The 23,204-nt window shown below is 56.0% G+C and overlaps 7 protein-coding genes across 7 annotated transcripts; 3 read left to right on the top strand and 4 right to left on the bottom strand.

The window, feature by feature from the left end:
- Positions 1-63: 63 nt before the first annotated feature.
- On the bottom strand, positions 64-1,139 carry L969DRAFT_214499 (uncharacterized protein). Its single transcript, XM_014710187.1, has one exon. It carries the CDS (start codon positions 896-898, stop codon positions 245-247), a length of 654 nt encoding a protein of 217 aa, XP_014565673.1. The 5' UTR covers positions 899-1,139; the 3' UTR covers positions 64-244.
- A 1,611-nt stretch (positions 1,140-2,750) lies between these two features.
- On the bottom strand, positions 2,751-4,081 carry L969DRAFT_96675 (uncharacterized protein; the record flags this gene model as incomplete). The annotated part of the gene is made up of 7 exons (XM_014710188.1): positions 2,751-3,037; positions 3,088-3,223; positions 3,286-3,394; positions 3,465-3,606; positions 3,668-3,785; positions 3,844-3,961; positions 4,020-4,081. 7 exons carry the CDS (start codon positions 4,079-4,081, stop codon positions 2,751-2,753), a joined length of 972 nt encoding a protein of 323 aa, XP_014565674.1.
- Positions 4,082-4,439: 358 nt separating this feature from the next.
- L969DRAFT_66418 (uncharacterized protein) lies at positions 4,440-8,312 on the top strand (the record flags this gene model as incomplete). Its single annotated transcript, XM_014710189.1, has 8 exons — positions 4,440-4,564; positions 4,743-4,816; positions 4,930-5,196; positions 5,243-5,265; positions 5,314-5,484; positions 5,538-5,857; positions 5,919-8,035; positions 8,085-8,312. The coding sequence occupies 8 exons, from the start codon at positions 4,440-4,442 to the stop codon at positions 8,297-8,299; spliced, it is 3,312 nt and encodes a 1,103-aa protein (XP_014565675.1). The 3' UTR covers positions 8,300-8,312.
- A 153-nt stretch (positions 8,313-8,465) lies between these two features.
- Positions 8,466-11,520, bottom strand: L969DRAFT_53621 (uncharacterized protein; the record flags this gene model as incomplete). The annotated part of the gene is made up of 4 exons (XM_014710190.1): positions 8,466-8,720; positions 8,772-9,139; positions 9,187-11,200; positions 11,263-11,520. 4 exons carry the CDS (start codon positions 11,518-11,520, stop codon positions 8,466-8,468), a joined length of 2,895 nt encoding a protein of 964 aa, XP_014565676.1.
- A 74-nt stretch (positions 11,521-11,594) lies between these two features.
- Positions 11,595-13,715, top strand: L969DRAFT_96678 (uncharacterized protein; the record flags this gene model as incomplete). The annotated part of the gene is made up of 10 exons (XM_014710191.1): positions 11,595-11,800; positions 11,891-11,975; positions 12,028-12,110; positions 12,170-12,297; positions 12,349-12,687; positions 12,738-12,933; positions 12,984-13,093; positions 13,142-13,242; positions 13,295-13,628; positions 13,678-13,715. 10 exons carry the CDS (start codon positions 11,595-11,597, stop codon positions 13,713-13,715), a joined length of 1,620 nt encoding a protein of 539 aa, XP_014565677.1.
- Positions 13,716-13,743: 28 nt separating this feature from the next.
- On the bottom strand, positions 13,744-16,284 carry L969DRAFT_96679 (uncharacterized protein; the record flags this gene model as incomplete). The annotated part of the gene is made up of 5 exons (XM_014710192.1): positions 13,744-14,862; positions 14,915-15,459; positions 15,508-15,724; positions 15,779-15,962; positions 16,025-16,284. 5 exons carry the CDS (start codon positions 16,282-16,284, stop codon positions 13,744-13,746), a joined length of 2,325 nt encoding a protein of 774 aa, XP_014565678.1.
- Positions 16,285-16,590: 306 nt separating this feature from the next.
- L969DRAFT_53668 (uncharacterized protein) lies at positions 16,591-23,202 on the top strand (the record flags this gene model as incomplete). Its single annotated transcript, XM_014710193.1, has 7 exons — positions 16,591-18,650; positions 18,702-18,791; positions 18,841-19,139; positions 19,188-21,046; positions 21,105-22,670; positions 22,728-22,870; positions 22,923-23,202. 7 exons carry the CDS (start codon positions 16,591-16,593, stop codon positions 23,200-23,202), a joined length of 6,297 nt encoding a protein of 2,098 aa, XP_014565679.1.
- Positions 23,203-23,204: the final 2 nt, after the last annotated feature.

Below are 23,204 nucleotides of genomic sequence, written 5' to 3' on the forward strand. Positions count from 1 at the left end.
CTCGATTGCTGTCCGTCAAGTCGTGCATTGGCAGTGCGTCACTCGACCATGCTTTCGTGTNCATGTCCAATGGCGGCAACGCTTTGTNAAGCAAGGGATCGCGTGCCACTGGTCCGCAAGCTGCCTTGCCGGTGTCGTCCTGACCTGGATTGAGCTCATCCATGCCGAGCACTTTGAAGATACGATAGATGACGGCAGCGCAGATTGCTCCNACATATGGCGCCAATATCCAGACTGTTTGCGTTCAGCCGAGACCCATCTTTGACGTCAGAGGCTCACTCTCGAAGAATCTCCGCTCAAACTTGCGACCTACCACNGATGGNCCTAGTGCGCGAGCNGGGTTGACGCCTGCCGAGTCGTATTCGCTCGCAAAGAGTAGACANATCGACAGCGATGAGCCGATAACCAGNGGCGCAAATGGTGTCAGACGATGCTTCTCTACAGCTACAAANAGTACAGCCAGACAGAGNAATGCTGTCGTCAGNCCTTCCATAGCGGCGGCTGTTCCCGCNGAAATGCCGGATAGCTGNACTATCGGTTCGAAGGGAGCCGGCGTGAGTTTGTCAACGACTGCTGCTGCTGCTATGCCGGCTGCATACTCTGCTATGCTGAACAAGGCGAATCTCACTGGAGATGTAGCACCGACGAGAAGCAGTGCAAGCGAGACTGCTGGGTTCGCTGGCAGCCCACAGATTCGGTACCATATTGACAGATTGACTGCGAGTGATCCACCAAACGCCAGAGCGACGTAACACAATNCTGCTGGGCTCGCTGCTGACGNTGTCGAAGCGTGAGATGCAGCTTGNAGGCCNCCGAAAGCGAAGAGCAGAAAGCTAAAGGTGCCGATGAACTCCCCCAAGGTTGCTGCAAGATCTCGTCTGATGCTCCTGCTGTCCATCGCTAGCAGCTAGCATCCATCACAAAGCGTGCAATGCTAGGAAAAGTCGTATGATACATGGCGGTACAAGTTCTGTTGGTATAGCGATGACTCGTGAATCGTGTCGAGAGACGGATTGCGTTGAGGTAGGGTCTGTGCTAGGCTTGATAGCTTGGCAAGTCACCACGCGCCTCCTGCAGCGAGACACCGGGTAGGAGCTGTAGAGGGCCCCTGAAAGCCTGCAAGATGACGTCCGAGTCTGCAATAGTGAGAGCTATGCTGAGCGCATAGTCGACTTCCCAGCAAGGCGTCTTGGCCGATGGCGGCAAGTTCGCGGTCGGATTGCCGCCTTCACCTTGCAGATCGACATCTAGCTGGCAGCTTGTTGTCTTGCCAGGCTCGACAACCAGACTGAGTGGACAGACGAGCAAGCGTTGCTCGTCCGTGCGTGTCTTTGGCCTTGGATCTATGCCACCCCGGGTGGACACACGCGAAATGAGTCTTATCTTGGCTTTCGTGATCGTGATGGGCTTCGACTTGGCAGACAGGAAGCCGCCTGCATCGTTATCAAGCGAGAGCTCGATGGCGGCTCGGATGGAACGAGTCGAACGAGCAATCTTGAGATGNGCAGGNANAAGAGTCTGTGATGAATCCTGTNAGTCACGATTCAAGATGGNTTGTTTGCAGACTGACATATGATCTCAGACTACCTGTCGAGCGACCAAGCTTTGACTTGAGGGGTGCATGCGAGATGAAAGCAGTCGTCGGCCCNTGATAGCCATCGATTTGCGTGGCGANCTTGGCATCCTGCACNGCGGGTGTAGCGAAGCGNTCGCCGATGGTGTCAGGCGCAAAAGTCGGCAGGCTCGTCAGATCGGCCTCACAGTGCTCATCGCACGGCAGAGTGGGAAAGACAGTCCGGGCGACCATGACNTTAGAGGTGGACGAGATCCAGCCGACTGGATCGACGCGCGGCTTCTCCACCGAGCCGGTGTCGAGNGTNAGCACGACTTGNATCACAGACTCGAGAGANCAATCGCGCTGGCCTCGCATTGTAGGCGGCGGTGCTCGACGAAGGGCAATTAGCTGGGGTCTGTCCCTTGGCTCATTGTAGGGTATCTTGTTANATTCGGTCACTGCGACTNGAGTGGGCAGCGTNAATCGAAAGGGAAAGGTAGCCGANTGGCTCTTGTCAGACTCGTAAGGTGGCAGGGGCGACAGAGTGATCGGTCCCGACTGCAGCTCGGCATCGCTGATGGGGAAACGATGCCATTCGTGTCCTTGTTCGGTGTCGAGCTTGACTTGCCCGACTGTGCGCTTCTGCGCTGTTCCCTCGTAGTCCCAATACATGACCCTGGCCTCATGAAACGCAGAAAGACTCAGGCGGGCAGACGGCAGCGTAACGGGCTTCTCGCTCGCTCCTGCTGCTCTGTGCTGTACTTCCACCCTGCCTTCGATGACTTGGCCTGACANGTATGCNTTGCAGCCCGCTTGCCTTTGTGTGTCAATCTTGATGACCAGCTGGAAAGGACCATCGCTCGGCGTCTTTGAGTTGGCGCTCAAAGGGAAGTAGTCTCCGAGGCCGCTGGGCGGCAGTCTTCCCTGAACATCTTCGTGCGTAGGTGCAAAATAGATTGGTGCGATGACGCCAACGCCGTACATCTTCGACCTGTTCGATGGTCAGCCAATGTCGCGACGTGTAGAGCCGTCCGGGGTAATTATAAAATGTGGGCGGCAGCAAGCTCACGTGCTCAGGTGGCTACGCGTTTCACGTGCACATGTGACAACATTGGTAAGGCCTATATTACCAGCGCCCACGCGTGGACTAGGCTCGCTTGAATGTCCGGCCACTGCATGCATACATGCCTGTAAGTCACGTTACGATTGCATGACATGAGACATACGATGCAGTCTTCTTCTCCTTCTCTGCGACTTCTGGCTTGGCGCGGTTGAGCACCTTGAGAAATTCGGCCACTCTCGCACGCATACGAGAGTGCATGTATGCCTGGCCAGTTCGCGCCTTAGCGTCTGTTGAGCTGTCAGAGCTGCGAATCACCTTTGAGCATTTGATGTGATAGTGCAAGTAGTCTCTGAACATTTGTATTTGAGAGATCGTCTTCCAGGTGCTGTCCGCATCTCTGAAATGCCGTGGGAATAAGACTGAAGCAGACATGAGCACACAGTGGGTCAGACGGGTTGTCATCACGAACCAAAGGTGACGTAGCCGACGTCCTCTGTCGTGCTGAGGCCGGGCACGCCGCGGATCTCGAGCGGCGGTTCGCGATTGCTGTAGAGTACCTGCGGTGCCCCTTGGATCGCAGGCTGCCTCCGCGCATCGACGAACTCCTGCATGATCGAGGCAGACACCTTCAGCAAGGGGCTGATGGTGGGACGTGGCATAGACCCGCCTGTAAGAAGACTTTGCCAAAGATCCGATCGGTCTCCTCTTTGAAGACGGTGCTGAAGACGACGGTGACGCGATCCTGGCCAGGGCAAATGTAGATTGCCTCGTCTGGTCTGTCAAGGCTGGCGATGTCAGCACTCGAATGTCATGGCGGCCAGGGTGTTCCCTTGCCCGAAAGCGCACCTGTAATGAATCGCCATGAGTTCCTTTTGTCCTTCGGGATTCTGGTCGAGCTGCTTCTGCAGCGCAAAGGCGCGTTCGAAGGGCGCTGCGAGTGTGTTGCGCTTGAGCAAAGACATTGACCGTATCAGCTGAGCGCGTTCGTCTATCACGTCCGTCCCACTGATCAGCTCGGACGTGCTTTGGCAGAGCAGCGTTCAGCTGACCGAGGTCTGCCGGCAGTTGCTCGAGATCGATAGCGAGCGAGACGGAGTAGTCTGGCTCTGTCTCTGTGATGTAGGGGCCATACTCTCGCTGGATGAGCTCGCTCGCGCCATACCGCGTCTGCTCCGTGTCATTCAGCTCATGCAGGGCCTCGGTGTCCGCAGAGGGGGAGGCTGACAAGCTCATTGTAGCATCGCCAGTCCATACTGAGCAGCAGCTGTGTCTTCTTGTTTGGCGTCGAGAGATGGAAGCGGACCCCGTCAAAGTCGACGAATGCCTGATCAGTCGTTGCAGGCCTGAACAGCTGCGTATGTCAGCAGGACAAGCGAGCTGAAGGTTGTAAGCTTGACATGCCGCTGAAAACGCTCGGTGAGGATGTCCTTGATGATCACATTGTGCTCCTCTAGCAGGATCATCTTGAGCTTGTAGACTTCTGGCGGTGACCATCGACCCAACACCTCAAAGCTGATCTCGACGAAAGATGACGAAGCGGGATATCGTCCCGAGACCACCCTAAAGACTCGCCGACGCGCCTAATTCGTCCCGACAGCAGCCAAGTGAACGCCGAGCTCCGAATAGAACGAGGGCAAAAGACCCTACAGAGAGTACAGGAGACCGACAGCGAGCAGTCCCACTGCGGACAATAGTCAACAGACCACACATACAACCCCAAGTCTGGGATTTTCCCTGAAAAAGCCCAGTTACTGCACGTTTTTTCAAGTGATCCGTAGAGGTCAGTCTGATCATCTCATGGCACTCGCCTCGGCCGGTGCAATGTCATTCGTTCACGCACTGACGCAATCGCTTGTCCTTCTCTTGCACGCTTGCCCGTCCACTCGCCCTTCGAACCGATCAACTCCGTTCCTTGCATCCTTTCCGGCGTCTCTGTGGCAATCGTCGTACGCTGTCCCGGCGCTTGTCTGACTGTGACCAATCGTGACAATCGATACCTCGCTCTCTACTTGACGTCGTCGCCGTCCTCACGACTCATCTAAACTCATCTGGCTTGGCTCCAATATCCTGCTACGCGCCGCTTCCCCATTGGTTGCCCTATGAACTCTTCGAGCGATAACACAGGCGTCCGATAATCGCTACGCCTGATTCTAACGGATCAACTTCGAAGATTCTACAAGCTCCAGTCGCTCCAGCCCGTCAGAACCGACCTTCCAGGGACCTATTTCCATGACCTGCTAAGCTCCGTAGCTCTGTCAACACATACCAATCGCGCTCACAGCGATTCGACACATCCGCGCTGACTAGTCAGTCGAGATCAGCAAAACTGTACTAGCCCAGAGAGGGGAAACGTTGGACGTCCGATATCGCTACGTCCCGGAACAGCTCTCGCTGCTTCCACGTTCGTCTCCATCTTTGTCCCGTACTCACTCGCCTCTGTCCCCGCTCTGCTCGATCGACGCGTCAGAACTCTTTGACTACTCGCAATCACAGCAAACCACTTTGCCGTGCCCATCCAACAACGTCGGACTGCACATCACGTTCGACAGACAAGTACACTCGCTCGAGATTACGCTTGGTCATCGCCCAGCGTAGCAACCTGCCCTAGCGCTCAACATCCAAAGCTGGGCTTAACGGTCCTCATCGCGTCCGATATCGCCGCGTAGCTATTGTCAACTAGTGACCATCCTCTCAGTCGATCTACTGTGCGTCCGGCGCCGCTACGCGTATCTATTTGACCACTCGAAGCTCTAACAACCTAGAGCTGATCCCATTCGCTACTCTGCTGCGCAGCCGCTATCACTGTTACAATTCTGTTGCCGTATTGGTTACGCAAGCCACCTTTGAACGCAACTTACGAATTTCTGTTCAACCTTCAATCACTCGTCTTTCTCCCATTGATACAGGGCCACTGCACAGCTAAGTAACACGACAGACATGTCGTCTTACAACCTCGTCACGCCGCCCATCGACGCGGCCCACATGAGTTTTGAGTCCGCGCATGCTCGCAACCCTGACTGGTCTGTCAACTCTCAGACCAGCTACGCCCAGCCTGCCAATGCTACCGCCTCCAGCTCGATCAATAAGCGCAGCGCAGACCACTTTGACCCAACGGACGAGGCCGCACAGGGTCTCGACCCGAGCAGCTTTTCCAAGGTCACCTTTCAGATGCCCTCTTTCCTCGCTGGCGGCCCGGCCGGGCAGTTTGCCTCTGGCCCTGCAATTGCAGAGATGCCTCCGTATGTCCCCTCCCTACTTCGCATGATGTTGCGCCCCGCTGACTCGAACATGATGATGTAGCACGCACAACAGTCAGACGCCGTTTCTCAACATGAATTCGTCTTTCGCTGCCGTGTCGCCCACACGCAAGACCGCAAAGTATGTGCCCGACCCGAGCAATCCTGTCTATGGCAATTATGGCTCTTCGGTCGTCGGCGTCAATCCTGACTTGACGCCCTTCCCCATTGAGGCAAAGATGGAGGCCGCAAAGCTCAATGCTGCCGGCAAGGACGAAGATTTCGAAGCCACCAACGCAGGCTTACCCGAGCCAATTGGCGGCAACTTCCCTGGTCTCTACTCGTCTTCAGGTTTTGACATGGTCAGCGTGCTAGCCCGCGTCGCGGCCCGACCTAATCCTCAGATCAACGTTGGACCTGTCGATACGTCGTGCTCCTTCCTTGTCGTTGATGCACGCAAGTACGATTTCCCAATTGTCTTCGCATCAGAGACTTTCTCCAAGCTCACTGGCTACGAAACGGACGAGATCATCGGCCGTAACTGTCGCTTCCTTCAGGCTCCCTCTGGCGATGTGCAGATGGGCAGCAGGCGTAAATACACGGATAGCAATGCTGTCTATCACATGCGTACGCACGTCATGGCAGGCAAGGAGTCTCAAGTCAGCATCATCAACTATCGCAAGAATGGCCAGCCTTTCATCAACCTCATCACGATCGTGCCTATCACGTGGGACACGGATGAGATCGCGTATTTCGTCGGATTCCAGGTCGATCTGGTCGAGCAGCCTAATGCCATTCTCGAGAAGCTGCGCAACGGCAGCTATGTCGTCAACTATTCTCTTCTGCCCAACACGCCTTTCAATCCGACCGGTTCGTCGCAAGCGCCTAATAAGATTAACGACGGTTCGCTCGCCGCTTCGGTTTCCGCGTATCAAGTCGAGGAGCCTATGCGCAGCGAGGAAGCCAAATCTTCGGCAGAGATGCTCAGCATCCTTGGCACAAACTATTCGGACGATGGTGAGGACGTCAAGGCTTGGCAGAAGGCATTGCTCGGCCAGACGCATGATCTGGTGCATGTGCTCTCCCTCAAGGGCTCGCTGCTCTATGTCTCTCCGAGTTCAGCGCGCATGCTCGAATACGAGCCAGAGGAGCTCGTCGGCCACACAATATCGCAACTCTGTCACCCGAGCGACATCATCCCTGTCATGCGGGAGCTTAAAGAGTCCAGCAACGCTACTGATCCCAACCATACGGTTTCTTTGCTCTATCGCATCAGACGTAAGAATTCTGGCTACATCTGGATTGAAGCTCACGGCAAGCTCCACCTCGAGCCCGGCAAAGGTCGCAAGTGCGTCATACTCGTCGGTCGAGAGCGACCTATCTATCGCATGTCATGGCGTGACGTCAAGCAGACCGGCAGCTTCGGCGATGAGGAATTTTGGTCAAAACTGAGCTTGGACGGACTGTTTCTATATTCAACGTCGTCTGTGTCCAGCATGCTGGACTTCACTGCAGACGAAATGATTGGAACGAGCATCTACCAGCTAGTCCGACCCGATCGGACGACGGATGTTACGAAAGCGCTCGATCAGGCTGCTGCTGGAAATCCTGTCAGCTTGCACCATCATCTCAAGCAGCGCAGTGGCGAATATATCGCCGTGGTGACCCATTTCCATCCCCATATGATTGACGACTCCTCTAGCGGGGCTCAGCATCCTGCTGTCATATGCCAAACGAACAAGCTAAGCTCAGAGACAACTCGCACCGCTCATCGACCGCGCCATGATGGTGGTGTCAATACCAGCTTCGCGTCAAATGACATGCAACGCAGCTCATCCAGCAACAGCATGATCGCAATCGCTTCTCCAGAATCCTCTGACGAAGCCAACACGCCTTCCCCCTTCTCTGCGATTCCGAGCACTTACAAGACCCTCATGTCTGCACCGCAGTCGGACAATATCTTTGAAGAATTGGACGCTACGCGAAGCACAAGCTGGCAATACGAGCTCCACCAGTTGAAGATCATCAACAAGAAGCTTCGAGAAGAGCTAGAGCTGCTGGAAGCGGCCAAGCGGAAGCGCAATAAGCGAAAGCTTGCAGCTGCCGGCGGGTCCGGCTCGCCTTCGACGGTCAAGTCATGCGCAAATTGCCACACGACGTCCGCACCAGAATGGCGAACAGGTGCGTATCTTCTGCCTCGCAGGTACTCGATGCTGATGCGCATGCATAGGTCCATCTGGACCCAAGACACTATGCAACGCCTGCGGGTTACGATGGGCAAAGGCCACGCGGGGCTCTGGCAACAGTCAGACCGACAGTGCATCATCGCAGCGCTCTGCGTCCATCGAAGCGAACTCGGCCGTCAGCTCTGGCTCCGAATCTGCTGGCCCGGTTCCCGGTTATCAGCCAGCCGCAGGCTTCAATACGACAACGCGACCCTTTTAAATGTGACACAGCCAGGTTCTATATGTTTTCATTTTGTACCTGACATGGAATGTGGATGAAATGAAGCAAGAGTGTCGCAAACGGATCATGAACAGTCGTGATATACACAGATGCTTTGACCCAACCGCTCAAGGCTATTACAAACGCGCTGACATCAAGGGAGATGCTAATTGGGCCATTGACTTCGGAAGCGCTTGCTGTTGAGCGATCCATCCTTGTCTTCGCCCAAGACTGATTCCGCACGCAGCGAAGTCCGACTCTTCTTGCCCTGACTCTTGCTTGACGTCCTGGGCCAAACGTCTGGTTCGTCTGGCGAGCCGAAGACGTCCTCATCTTGCGTCAAGGTGGATCCCCTTGGCTTGCGATGACGGGACGAGATGCTGGCACTGCTCGCATTAAGTCGACCTACATCGTGCTCGCCCTGCAATACCGAGTCAGCGACGGCCTGCATCAGCTGCGAGCTGCTACTCACGCAGCAGACACGGACATTATCCACGCCTTCAAAATCGTCATGATGGTGTGGAGTGACGGGCGTACTCGATGCGCTCTGTGTGCGTGCCATTGTCGACCGAGAAAGCGACGAGCGCCGAACTTTGCCGGCGGCAGACGGTGAGAGCGGTCTGCCGTGATCCTGCTCACGCAGACCGAGGGGAGAGCCTCCTTCGTCCTGAGGCCGTGCCAGAAGGAAGCTGAGTGCCTTCATCCATACTTCGTGCTTCTCGCGGGTGGGCGCTGTAAACTTGAGCTCACGATCGTGCGTTTCGATGATGAGACTGTACTGATGTAATCCAGCGGGCGCTGTATTGTTATCGATGACTTGCCTGACATCAGTGATGTATACTGTAGCGTTGATCAGCATGAGCACCATCATGAGCCAGGCTGCATACCGCTCTTTGCTTTTGACTGGGTCAGATTCTCCGAGCCTGGGTTCTTGTCGCTCCAGTAAAGTGTCTTTGTGTAAGGATGAACCCAGAAGAAGCGCTTGTGACGAGAGTTCTTGTTCATTGCTTTCCGAGTGTATTTGTAGAACGAATCTCCAATCATAGTCTGCGTGATGGCGTGGATCGCGTCTGGATCGGCAGAGGTCGGCGCGCCGGCGGCCGCAGCCGCCATACCATCGCTAGTCTTGCTGGATCCTGTCGAAATTTGTCGATGTCGGCTAGTACGAGGCGTTGGAGCGTCTGATGGGCGTCGCGAAGGCTTCAACGCGCTTCGAGACGGTCTCGGCGCCGGGCGTGGCTGTGGCGGGGGTGTAGTAGACCGTTTGACCGGTACGACGGCAGGCGGTGGCATGGCCCGGGCATCCTCCGCACCTTTGCGCTCTGCTGCGCTTGGCTCAGGGACCGCCACGATTTCTGACGCGTCTTCAAAGTCGTCATTGTCCGTCGCTTCCTCCTTTTCAGCTTGTGCAGCAGCGAGAGCCGCGGCGGCGGCGGCAGCAGCAGCAGCAGCGGCGGCAGTAGCGGCAACCTTTGTATCACGGTCTTGTTCAGGCTCTGTCTGCGATGATGCCTGCGCAACAGCGACGGGCTCTGTGTTGACTGCAGCGTTGCTAAACAGCTGCGCTTCTGTCTGCGAGGCCTTGTGCTCTGTCATGACGACTGCTATAGGCTCGGTCATGACTCCAACTTCGATGTAGATTTTGGCAGGCAAGGTATCATTAGCGCCAACATCGCTGACGGAGCGGATCGAGCCTGATCGACGGAATGACGAGAACGAATTTCGACCAAAGTCGCCCAAAACCTGTGGCCTGTCCACGCTAAGTCGAGACGAATCGACAAAGTCTGGATCCATGCCGTCAATGCTGCCGCGGGACAGATCGACGTTGTCGAGGCTCTCATCATCGTGGAAAGCGCCATTCGACCTTGTGCTGCGTGCTCGGCCCAGCGTAGCCGCGCCACGCCCTCTGCCGCGACGTGAGACGTATTGCGAGTCCATATGATCACCGTTGCCATTCGCGTGCGCCGCCTTTTCGCGACTGAGCGCATTGCGGAGTGCAGTGATGGTACGCTGCGCGTGAGCAAGAGACTGCCGCAATTCGTCAACATTACGCGAAGATTCTAGTCGTACAAAGTCGCGCTCGTCTGGGTAGCTGTCTCCCATCTCGTCAGATAGGGAGTGACCCTCATCGAAGCCCAGATCGCGTCCGTCGCCGGTTTTGCGCCTCTGCATACGATTGGCTTCGAAGCTGTCGTCATCTGCCGCGAGATGGTCTAAGCCCGCGCCCAAGCCAGCACCCGTCAGTCCCGACGCAAGTCCGATGCCTGCTGTCGTCGTCTTGGAGGCTGCGAGCTGCTTGTTCTTAGCCGCCAACTCGGCGTTGAGTGCGTCGACCTTCATTTGCAGATCTTCGCGCTCGCGCTGTATACCTGCACTCTCCTTGCGCATGCTTGCAAGATCTGTCTCGTGATTGGACTTGAGTGACTCGAGCTGACCCTTGAGGTTATTGACTGCCAGGTTTTGCGATTCGAGTTCATCACGTGTGTCGGTGAGCGTTCGAGTCATACGGGTCTTTTCTTGTTCGTGTTTGGAGATGCGGTCGACTTTGTCCTGATGTTTCGACTGTAGGTCTTGGTGTGCCATCTCGAGATTCCAGTTCTCTTCTTTGTACTTGCCGACGCTTTCCTCTAGTGTCCTGTTGGCACCCAGATGCTTGTGGACGTCGCGCTCGAGTGCATCACGCTCTGCCAGGGCCTTTGCGAGTGCTTCGTCCTTCTCTGCAAGCTGGCTCTGCATAGCTCTTACTTGGGCGATGAGCGAGGTCGAGATGTCTGCAGCCAGATGATGGTCCTCTACTCGGCTGGCGTTGGCAGCATTGCGTGCTCGTCTGTTCGTTGCCGCTGACCTTGGGGGCGTGACAAGCAAGGAGGCTTGGTCTGTCTCCAGACTGGACGATGACGCCTGCAAAGGCAAAAAGATGCGCAATCAGACGGGCGATGGTCCCTCAAAGACGATGGGCGTACACCAGGCATGGGTGAGGTTTTCCACGTCTTGATCTCATTCTGTACACTTGCTACCAAGTCCTCCTCTTGCTCTGATCGTTCGACCGAGGACGAGGCGCCGAAAGGACTGCCGGCCGAGGGCAGTGACTGCAAGCGAGACTCGATCGCCGCACGCTGACTGAGCAGTGTCTGGCCCCACTCGCCCGCTCTTGCCAGCTCTGCCGATTTTGCGTCGAGCAAGCCGGCAAGTTCCGTTCTGAGGCTGGCTATCTGTGTCATCGTACGTCGCCCTTACGTGGCTCTAAGAGAGAGCTGCGCGTTTGCGGGATCGGTCAGAGTTTGTCTCAAAGGGGATGCTTGGTCAGGCTGAGACTTTGCCGACGATAGCTGATGATTTTGGCGGACTGTGCGTCTACAGAGAGCGCAGTCTGAGCCGTGTGCTGGGGCTGCACGACAAGCCAAGGCGTCGGACAGTCAACAATCTGTGGCGATCTCCTGCGCCCTGTTCTGACCCGGCGCGACGTCAGGCTCTGACCTTAAGGCACCTGTTCTGCGCTCGGTGACGAAGTCCAAGGTACTAGCGTCTTGCTGCCAAGCACCGAGACTGGCGGTCGGACTGAATCCACAGCGCTGCTCGGCCCTGCGACAGATCCTGGAGAAATCTCTCACGCGACGCAAAGCAAGCAGACGCGCCTTGTCGCGCCGTTGCCTTGCAGGTGATGGTCGAGATGAAGGTAGGCAGGGCTCCTCAGCTTCCCGCGTAGCTGATGCAGCTTCGCCGAGCAGTCCGACACGCTAGACGTCAAAGTTGACGCCTTGTTCGACGATGATGAAGCTACAAAACACGAAGGCCTCGACGACGCTCTTCTGTCGGTGCAGGCTGGCTTTGACGCTCGTGACAGCTTCTGATGGCCTCGAGCTTGAGCAGTGTAGGAGCAGCAGCACGGTGGGACGCTGTTGACTATGACGACGTCAGCAATCCGAGCGTGATGAAGCTATTCTATGCCCGTCTCTTTCCCTTTCGACAGCTCTTTCGCTGGCTCAATGGCTCAGAGAGTGCGCCCGCTACGCGCATCGCTTCCATGTCCCGCGCTGACCGTCTGACAGAGCCGAACAGCAATTGGACTCATCGCGAGCTCGCGTTCACGTTGGCCAATGATGTCTATCTGAGATACCAATCCTTCACCAACGATGCCGACTTGCGCAAAGAGATCCTCAGGCTGAACCCTTCCCGCTTCGAGATCGGTCCCATCTATACATCCCGACCGCGAGACCGTAGGACGGTCAACAAGGCAGCCTTCAAGCCTGTCCGGCGAGAGCTCGTTATGGATATCGACATGGACGAGTACGACGCGATAAGAACGTGCTGTACAGGCAAGAAGATCTGCAAGCGATGCTGGGGCTTCATCGCTATGGCTGCAAAGGTCCTCGATACTGCCTTGCGGGGTCAGCGACGTCCCAATCAAGCATGGCATCGCGATTGATCGTCATTGCAGAGGATTTTGGGTTCGAGCACCTTCTTTGGGTTTACTCAGGTCGGCGAGGCATCCACTGCTGGATATCCGACCCGGCTGCTTGCAGTCTCAACGATGATCAAAGGCGCGCCATCGTCAACTACCTCGAAGTCATCAAAGGCGGCGGCGGGCAAGACAAGAAAGTCAACTTGCATCGTCCGCTGCATCCCTCGCTCAAGTGAGTATGCTGCTCATTCTCGCGATCTGACTCATGCAAAGGACACACAGGCGCGCATACGAGCAGCTCAAGCCATATTTCAACGACGTCATCTTGAAGGACCAAGATGCCTTTGACACTGATGAACGGTGGGAAGCATTACTGCGCATCGTTCCGGATGGTATGCGCGACCACGCTGCTTGTAGGTTTGCTGGTGACACCTGTACAGACGTTGCAAATCGCTGCCGGGCCGAGTGGACGGGCAAAAACATCTCTTCATCGCTCAAATGGCGTGACTTGCTCAGCAGCGTAGGCAAATACAAGACTAAGGTCCGTCAAAGTCGATCGATCAGTTAGTATGACTCACGCAAGACGCGAGTAGGGCAAAGAATCCGCCAAGGACATCGTCGAAGATGTCATTCTGCAGTATACCTATCCTCGTCTCGACGCTGAGGTCTCAAAGCATCTCAATCACTTGCTCAAATCGCCGTTTGTCGTTCATCCAGGAACCGGCAGAGTTTGCGTGCCTATCCTACCCAAGGACATCGACGATTTTGATCCAGAAGCAGTGCCGACGGTCGGTCAGTTGCTCAGGGAGCTCGAACAAGCGGATGCCAGGGGAAATGCGGGCTCAAATGACTGGGAAAGCACCTCGCTCGCCCCATATGTTAGGCTCTACAAGGCGCACATCGACAGCTTCCCCGGCTTCCAGCCATGTGAGACAGACAAGCTCCTGGTAGGCCCATAGCTGATGTAGTCATGCAGCGAGCAAGAGCGTAAAGGCAGAGTCTACGGAATTCTGATGTAATAACGGCTGATGTTGTGTGTTGACTACAACATCATTGACCAAGGACCTGCGCGTGGATCGATTACCGAGTCTGCTTTGCGTGCTTGACTCTGATCATCAAAGTACTGGTCAATGCGTGAGGAGCTGTCGTGGTCCGCATTGCTGATACCTTCCTCTGACGTCCCGCTTGATTCGTGACAGCCATTGTTCAGCATTAGATTGGCAGTCTGCGCGAGGGCTGAGCCGGTCAAATTGAGCTTGAGCATGCCACTGGTCGCAGTCGCTGTGAGCTTTGTTTTGAGATCATCCGGGGAAAGTTTGGTGCCGGGGCTCAGATTTGACAGCCAGAAGGCAAGCATGCCAGATACGTGGGGTGTAGCCATAGAGGTGCCCTTGATGGTGTTGACCGCAACGTGGGAGCCGACCCAGGAGGAGGTGATGTCTTCGCCAGGTGCGAACAGTGTCACACAAGGGCCATAGTTTGAAAAGTAAGAGCGTTCGTCCTGTAGAGACGAGGAGCCGACGGTGATCACAAAGGGACTGCCTGCCGGCGAGAGATTGCATGCGTCTTGATTCTCGTTGCCTGCAGCAGCGACGACGTGGATGCCGGCTTGATGGGCCGCCTTGACTGCCATGCTCGTAAACGTGTTCAGCGGACCGCCGAGGGAGATGGATATGACAGTAGGAGGACTTTGGCGAGCATCGTACTGATTGATGACGTATTGTATTGCAGCGATGATGTCGCTATTTGCTCCTTCTCCATTATCGTCTAGGACTTTTACGGCCCGGATGGTGACATTCTTCGCGATACCCCATCTACGTCCGCCTACAGTACCGGCTACGTGAGTGCCATGACCGTTGCCATCGAGCATCTTGTAGCCACCAAACTGGGCGACTATCTTTGCTCGCCCGCCAAAGTCGGTGTGGTTGCCATTGATGCCCGTATCTAGGATGTAGACGACGACTTCCTGCATGTCGCTCTGGGTTCGTGGAGTACAGTATGTATAATTGAAGCGGATGTCTTCTTGCAGTGACTTTAGGATCGGTCCAGCCTGCGAGACGCGTTGAAGGCCCCAGGTTGCAAGCTCCGGTTCATAAATGAGCTTGCTGGAAACACTTTGTCCGGTGAGCGACAGGCGGTGATCCACTGAGATGTGATCCACCTGACCAAGGGTCAGTAGGCGCATTAGTGCAGACGTCAAGAAGTCAGCATACATCCTGCGAGGACCTGATCCAAGCCAGTGCTAGATCGCCAAATTGACCGGCAAAGCCATTGCCGAGCCAAGGTTCGTAAATATGTCTGATCTCGACCTCTTCGGTTCGCTTGAGCAGCTCGAGAGCGTCGCGAGTCATATTGAGCCGCACCGGATCGTAGGCAGCAAAATTGTCACCGTAGGCCAACTCATCGTCGCCAAAGGTCTGATTCATTGCTCCATGACCTGCGTAGCTTGAATCGCCTTTGTCGATCGCGTGTGTGCCGGTATGAAATTGGAGGTAATGTTCGAGGCGGGCAAGGTGACTTTCGGGCGTGATGCCGGTACGGAGGGACACAAGGTAGGACCGCTTTCGATGTGCCAGATGCTGCCGGCCGTGGATCTCATGACTGCTGTTGCCGGGCGCCACTGCTTCTTGCGGATGGTATTGCATCGGCCGTTCGTCGGCTTCGACTGACTGGCCTGCGGCGCAGGGATGGAATCGAGCGCACTGTGTTTGGACATCACTTGCTTGGCATCGTACAGCAGCGATGATGAAGACAGCAGCTGAACAGAGAGCGAAGACAGATCTCATTTCGCGAGCGCGACATCAACGAATAGAAGTCTGACTGGGCGCAAATTTATCGCGTATGCCGTCGACGGGAGAGTCGACGCCGGTCTCTGCGCCGACGGTCATGGCATCTCCCGCTTCCTTCTTGTAGACGCGTGATTCGCCTCTGAAGCCGAGGTAGAAGACGCGCATATGCGAGCTTGGCGGTCCTTCTAGGTAAAGCGTCACTGTCGAGACATTTGAGAATTTTGCTACCTTGACCTACACAGCAGCATCAGAGTCTGTTCGGCCAAAGCCAGCATGTCGAAGACTGACCGGGTACTCCACAGCCTCGAGGGCGCCTTCGAGTGTCTCGAATTCTTGATCAGGGCGCGTCTCTTGGCATTCGTCAAAGCCGAGAGCGTGAGGTCGATTGACCCATATGCGAACCCGTCTTGGCCGCTCTCCTGCTGTGCCTGCGTTGATCAAGACCTGCTTGATCCTCACCATCTCTGTGAAGCTGCATGGGCGGAGATCGATCAGACCGCGTCATCTCTCATCTTGTGGAGCGAGCAGACTTGCCGAACATGCACAATGATGCCGTCGTCTTCGTCGAGGTTGATGAAGCAGCGCTCTCGATCTCTGTCGTTCCGAGTGTCGTTGGGCCTGCAGACCTTGGGCAAGCTCTCCGGATCGAGCAGATTGATGCCGTTCGAGAGATGAAAAGCGATGTAAGCGAACAAGTTGTAGGACGTCGCACCGCCGGCGCTGATCCTGGTGTGGGATGAGCTGCTATGGGACCTGTTCACATCCTCCTCAGTCAGATCACCTTCGCAGGACATGCCGTCTCGCGGATGAGAGGCCAACTGAGCCGACCAGTCAGTCGCGTGCAGCGTGCAGGGTCTCCGGGAAGGGCACCACCACCATCACTGGCACCACCAAACCTTGTGGCTCATCCATCGCACACGCAGCAAGGGTAAGCCGCGCGCTCAACGACAGACAGGAGCCTCAGTGCAGATGAGACTGCGCTTGCGAGGCAGACAGTGCAGACGGTAGAGCACTGTCAGGCCCAGAGGTGCGATCTTCAGCACCAGTCACAGCCGCAGCGAGCGGCGCAAAGTTGCTAGATTGCAGCGCTGCTGGGAGCGATGGATCCCAAGAGCGAGCTCTTCAGCTCACAACGACGCTCGCCGCCGGCCGAGAGTAGCAGCTCCGCCAACAGCGAGGCTGGCGATCCGCCCGAGCGCGATCCTGACGCTGCGCACAGCCAGCCGAGTCCATTGAGCGTACCGCTCGAGTCACCCCTGCTCGAACTAGATGCTATGCGCTCGATGGATATCACTCCTCTCGCGTCTGACAAAGCCGAGCCAGCAGACCCTCTGGACGAGCAAGCGCGCGCAGAGATGGCTCCGTTGCCTATCTGCTCCTTCCTCGAAGCCTACGCTGATCCTGCATTCATCTTGGACGTCAAGACGCTTGCCGAGAACCTGACGGAGAGGCTCGTCGTCAAACGACAGTTCGATCCCGAGGAAGCAGGTCATGTCAACAAGAAACTCACCTTTCACGGTGAGGCGGCCGCACGCGACAAAGCCCTCGTCGACTATCAGCGCTTCCTCTCGGACGCACAGCGAAGACGCGAGTCTGTCACTCTCACGCCTTCGCCAGGCCACGTGCCAGAGGGCAGCTCGACCTCGAACGGTACCACCTTTCCCGGCATGTCAGTCGATTCAGATCAGCAGCAGATCAAGCAAAGACGAGACGCGTTTGCTCAATCGCGCACAAGATCGGACAACAGCGACTCGACTACTGTTGGCTCAAATGTGGCCCCTAAGACAGACAGTTCGGACAGCATGATCGCGCAGCAGAGCTTCTCTACAACGCCACAGTCGCACGAGCGCAGCTGGCAAGACCAATCCGTCTTTCTGGCCATGCGGCAGAAGGAGGCTCAAGCTGATCGCATCCTGTCCGAGGCCTTTATGCCGAGCAGCGAAGAAGCTCAGACAGACTCATCAGCTCCTTCTATGCTGGCAACCGAATCTGCCACGCTCCGGTCCGATGCTGTTGCAGGGCATTATCCATTCATAACGGGCGCGGCAGCCGATCGTGGCTGGACTGCACCACTTCATCAGGTGCTGCGGCCACTCTGGGCGAATTCTGCATGGGACAAGCTACTGCAGACGATGGGAGTCGACAACAGACCCGATAGCACCGAGGGTCTGCTCGATCTGCTCAGCCTCTCGGATGGCCAGAAGCTCACAGACTATCTGGGCGCGCTCGTCCGGTATCATACCGACCTCACGCATGGTGCACGCAGCGATCTGCCTAGGCTGGGCAGTATCCGATTGCTCTTGACCCCGCATCGCTCCGTCGTTTCTTCCTACCTGAGTAGCGACGAGGGAACGGACGAGGAAGACTCACTTCCGGAGGACAGGCGACGCAAATCACCTTCGCCTGCGCCTGGCTCGCGCGAGACAGCTCGTCATCTGGCGCTTGCCCGTGTGCGCGTCGAGCTCGACCTCACCGCAACGATCTATGTCGACGAGGCAAACACTGCAAAGAGTTTGGCGATCCCACATGTCGTCGTAACGACTACTGTCCATAACATGCCCGTTCGCTTGCTTCGTGCTGCTCGACCGCCACTGCGTACTCAGACCTCGACTGATCAACTTTCTACGGATTCGTGGAGCAGCAACAGTACCGAGGAAAATCTGCCGAGCGATCCGACGGCCGTCGATCAATCGACCGTACCTGCAGGATTCGTCGTCGAAAGCTTGAGCAACCGGTCATCCAGGCGAAGTGGTCGACGCAACAGTAATGATCAGAATTCGCTGACAGATGAAGATATAGAAGAAAGCTTGCTCAGCGGCGAGATGCCAGGCACAGACTTCATGGATATCGGAGCGCTTAAACGGCACGCCCGAGAGGTCAAATACTCGGACGCGCGCTCAAAGCCAGAAGCTTTGTTGATGGCTGTTACACACGCCGATATGACTCGCTACATCAGCACGACTGAGCTCCGGCTCGATCCGTTCTGCACGTATCTCGCCACGATCGGGATGGGCCGTCTCATCCTAGCCTATCCTTGGCACGAGACTTCGCTCGGCCCGCTGTTGTCTTGGGCGCCCGAGCTCAAGGTGCTCGTCACCATGCTCCTGGCTAGTCCCTTCAGAGAGGCACTCTGGGTAGGGTCAGAGGGCGTGATGATATAGTCAGTGACCCGCCAGGATGCTGACGCACATTGGCTGATCCCATCCCGCAGCAATGATGCCTACGTCAAGACCGCGGGAAGGAAGCATCCTACGCTTCTTGGTCAGGCGGGTGCAAAGGGATGGGAGGAAATTTGGGAGACGTAGGTCCTGCCATCGTCGGCTCTCGACTTATTGACACCACCTGCGCAGGATTGAACCTTCCGTACGACGTGTGAAGGCTGGCGAGACAGTGGCTGCATACGACAACTTGCTTTTCATGAATCGATCGCCAGACGATCCGCTCGGCATCAGAAGAGAAGAGACATATCATATCTGGGCGCTGATTCCAGCTTTAGGACCGAACGGCAATTACATTGCGGCTCACAATCCATCCTTCGAGACGACATCGCGTGTGATTGCAGAGCGTCGCCTGGGCACGTTGCGAAATTTCGTCACAAAGACGTCTCAGGCACGCAGCGTGTCCGAGTTTTTCGATGCGACCTTGTCGAGTCTGTCTTGACGTCGCGCATACTGACAGAGCTGATTCTTGCTCGCAGGCCTGAGTCAAAACCCTTACGACGTGCCTTTTCTGGTATGCTACACTTGCAATCTCGACGTGACGACGAAGAAGAAGCAAAGACACGCTACTGGTCTGATGCCAGATCAGCCAGAAGAGAAATCGTCCGTACTCCTGCTTGGCTTGCAAGGCACTCTAGGCGTACCAGAGGGACACGCAGCCTGTCCAAAAGAGCTATCGTTTCCCTGGGATGGGCAGGATAGTTCTGATCAAGGATCAATGTCTGAGACTGATTCGTCCACGGCCTCGAGCGCCACAGCAAAGCAGAGCTACACTGCCGACGATAAGTCATATTGGCCCCTTCATGAGGCTTGCATCACCGGCAAACCAATCTTCATGCCCAATTTAGGCACGCGCAATGATGATTTCGAGATCAGGGGCTGGGACGAAAAAGCGCGCGCTGCCGTCGTGATCCCTATTCAGACGGACAGTCGCTCAGCCCCGCACGCTGTGTTTGTTCTTGGCCTCAACCCCAGGCGACCGTTCGATGAAGCCTACGCCAACTGGCTACAGCTAATGTCGAAGCAAATTGCGACTCAAGTCGTTATTGTCAAGGGCTACGAAGTGGAGATGGTCAAAGCTCAGGAATTGGCGATGCTCGACCGCGCCAAGACAGCGTTTTTCAGCAATGTCAACCACGAGCTTCGCACGCCTCTGACCTTGATTCTCGGACCCCTCGATGATATCCTGGGGGACAAAGCAGAGGAGCTGGCGCCGACCGTTAGAGACCGCCTTCGACTAGTTTCTCGCAACGCACACCGCCTTCTCACTCTTGTCAATAGCTTGCTTGACTTTTCACGCCTCGAAGCAGGCAAAATGCAAATGGCTGCACGCAAGGTCGACTTTGCGGCGATGACAGCCGACCTGGCCTCGCTGTTCAGAAGCGCGATCGAGAGAGGCCACGTCCAATACCTGGTGCAGATCCCCGAGCGCGAAGTCGAGGTGTATCTGGATCCAGAGCTTTATGAGAAGGTGGTGTTCAATCTCGTCGGGAACGCCTTCAAATACTGTCTCTCGGGCACAATAACAGTCACAGTCAGAGCTACGAAGCAGGCGGCGTTGCTCATGGTCACCGACACTGGCGTTGGCATTGCCGAAAGTGAGCTCAAGCATATCTTTGATCGCTTCCATAGGGTCGAGTCGACCAGTAGAACGCAAGAGGGCACTGGTATTGGCCTCGCGCTTACCATGGAGATTGTGCAACTCATGGGCGGCACGATCGAGGCTACCAGTGTGTTGCACAAAGGCTCAACCTTCACGGTCAGTATACCTTTGGGCACAGCTCATATTCCAGCGGGTCATATTGCAATGGAAGAAGAGGAGCCTACAACGTTGGGCGTCAAAAGAATGCCAAAGGACACCGCCATAGTTGACGAGGCAGGACGTTGGGCAAGCTTCGGGGCCAACACGGTGCTCGTCAGTCCAGCCGCAAGCAACAACTCGGATCAATTGCAATCAGAGGGTACCGGCTCTGGCTCTGGCTCCGGATCCGATGGCTTCAATGGCCCCGTTACGGATGACGTGCTGTCCATCAATAATTCAGTGATCGTACTTGCAGACGACAATCCCGACATGCGCAAGTATTGCCTTAGTATCCTTGGCAAAAAGTTCAAAGTGGTCGAATGCGGCGATGGACAATCCGCTCTGGACTATGCTCGGCGGTATCCTCCTGACATGGTCATCTCGGACATTATGATGCCTCGGCTGGGCGGTTATGGCCTACTGAAGAGCTTACGAGACGATCCTGTCACGTCGCTTGTGCCTGTGATCCTACTGAGCGCTCGCGCTGGTACGGAGGCGCGTGTCGATGGCCTGCTAGCCGGTGCTGACGATTATCTGGTGCGTGATATATCCAGTACAATGTGCTGGCAATTGGCTCATGCAGGCTTGCTTACAGGCGAAGCCGTTTTCAAGCAAGGAGCTCCTGGCTCGTGTCAATACGCATCTTCAACTCGGTAAGATGCGTCGTGAGCTCGAGAAACGCGTGCAAGAGCGCACGCGTGCGCTAGTTGAAAGTGAGATTCGCTACCGTAATCTGGCAGAGGAATACTCGGCTGTGACGAACATGTCGCCGGTCGGTATTTACTCAATGACAGCGACTGGCTCAGTGATCTTCACCAACAAGACCTGGTACGATATTTCGGGCCACCCGCCGGATCGACACTTGGACGAATGGCCGCTAAGCATTCATCCCGAGGATCGTCCGGAATTGCTCGCTGCTTGGGCAGAAGCCGTTGCGAATCAAGTGCCGTGCATGCGCGAATTCAGATGGCTGCACGGCGGGCATACGCTGTGTGATGTCCGTCCGCAGTTTGATCGATCAGGCGTGCTGACCAGCTGGGTCGGCTCATTGACCAACATCGAGGAGCGACGAAGGCTAGAGATATTACACCTGCGCGCCGTTGAGCAACGAGCCGAGGACGCAGAGGAGATGCGACGGCAACAAGAGCTCTTCATTGATATCACCAGCCACGAAATGCGCAACCTGGGCTCTGGTATCTATCAAAACGCTGAGCTTATTGGTGGCAGCCTCGAACGGCTCTCACAGATTATTACAGGCGTACGACAAGGCCTTACCTTTGAGGCTGCTCAAATGGATCACTGCACTTCGGAGATTGAGCAGAACGCCGATGCCGTCGACAGTATCATCCTTTGTGTTTCGCATCAAGGCCGTATCGCAGACGACATTCTCAACTACTCTAAGCTTTCGATGGGTCTGCTCAGCATCTCGAAGATAGACTTCCCCCTCGTCTCGAGGCTACGCAATGTCCTCAAGATGTTCGAAATCGAGAGCTCACAAAAGCAGATCGAGTTGTCACTCTCTGTCGGCCCTGGAATAAACGAGCTAGGCGTCGAATGGGTCTCTGCGGATCCTAATCGGCTGGCGCAAGTCTTGATCAATTTCTTGACCAATGCGATGCGATTCACAGCCGAATCTGCGACTCGCCGCATCGTTATGAAGCTAGATGCCTCTGCCAGTATGCCATTGAAGTCGCCAACGGCCATGCGCGTCGCCGAGCCTGCAAAAACAGATTTGCCGCCAGACGCCGTATGGCTGACGGTCGGAATCTCTGATACCGGGCGAGGACTGACTGCGTCAGAACGACTGAAGCTGTTCGAACGCTTCGCTCAAGCAAATCCCAAAAAGGATGGCGTTGCCGGCTTCGGCCTGGGACTCTTCGTCTCTCGCAAGATTGTCGAATTCCACGATGGCTTTATCGAGCTGGAGTCAGAGCGGGGAACTGGCAGCACATTCAGTTTGTCAATTCCTGCTCGGCGGGTGGCGCCGGTCGAGGATGCGGAGGGCTCGACGCAGATTGCCTCGCGCGTTGTAGGACGATCGATCAGAACGATACCTGCAGTGAGACGGCCAACGCTACCGACTTCGCCAACAAAGGCGCTCTCGCCATCACCGCCGGTGGCAGTGGACGAGAGCACCGGTCTGCACGTACTCATCGTAGAGGTCCGTTCGCAGTGCCACGAGCGTCCGTCAGCATGTGAGCTGATGTACGGCCACCAGGATAATCCAATCAATGTGCGCGTTCTCCAGCGACAGCTAACGAACAACGGCTATGCGACCAGTACGGCCGAGAACGGACAAATAGCAATTGACTTCTTGCTGAAGACGCACGCCAATCCGAATTTGCGACCTATTGATGCCGTGTAAGCAGTCTCAATTGCCGTAGGATTCATGGAACTGAAACATGCTGGTCAGGCTCATGGACATTGAGATGCCCGTCAAGGATGGCTTGACGGCTATCAAGGAGATCCGGGAGCTCGAAGCGAAGGGACTGCTGCGGCCACCGCCAGTCATTGCTGTGACTGGCAATGCTCGGCAGGCTCAAGTCAGCGCTTGTAGGCAGGCAGGCTTCAGACATGGCATCGCAATCAAGCCATACCGTATTAAGGAGCTCCTGACGCTTATAGAGATCGCTCGTGCATCGCCGGACGAAGCGCTCGATCCGGCAGCCGACGCGGCTATGAGCACACAGTGACT

The sequence above is a fragment of the Mixia osmundae genome (genome assembly GCF_000708205.1).
Source record: "Mixia osmundae IAM 14324 unplaced genomic scaffold scaffold_11, whole genome shotgun sequence".
Lineage (NCBI taxonomy): Eukaryota > Fungi > Basidiomycota > Mixiomycetes > Mixiales > Mixiaceae > Mixia > Mixia osmundae.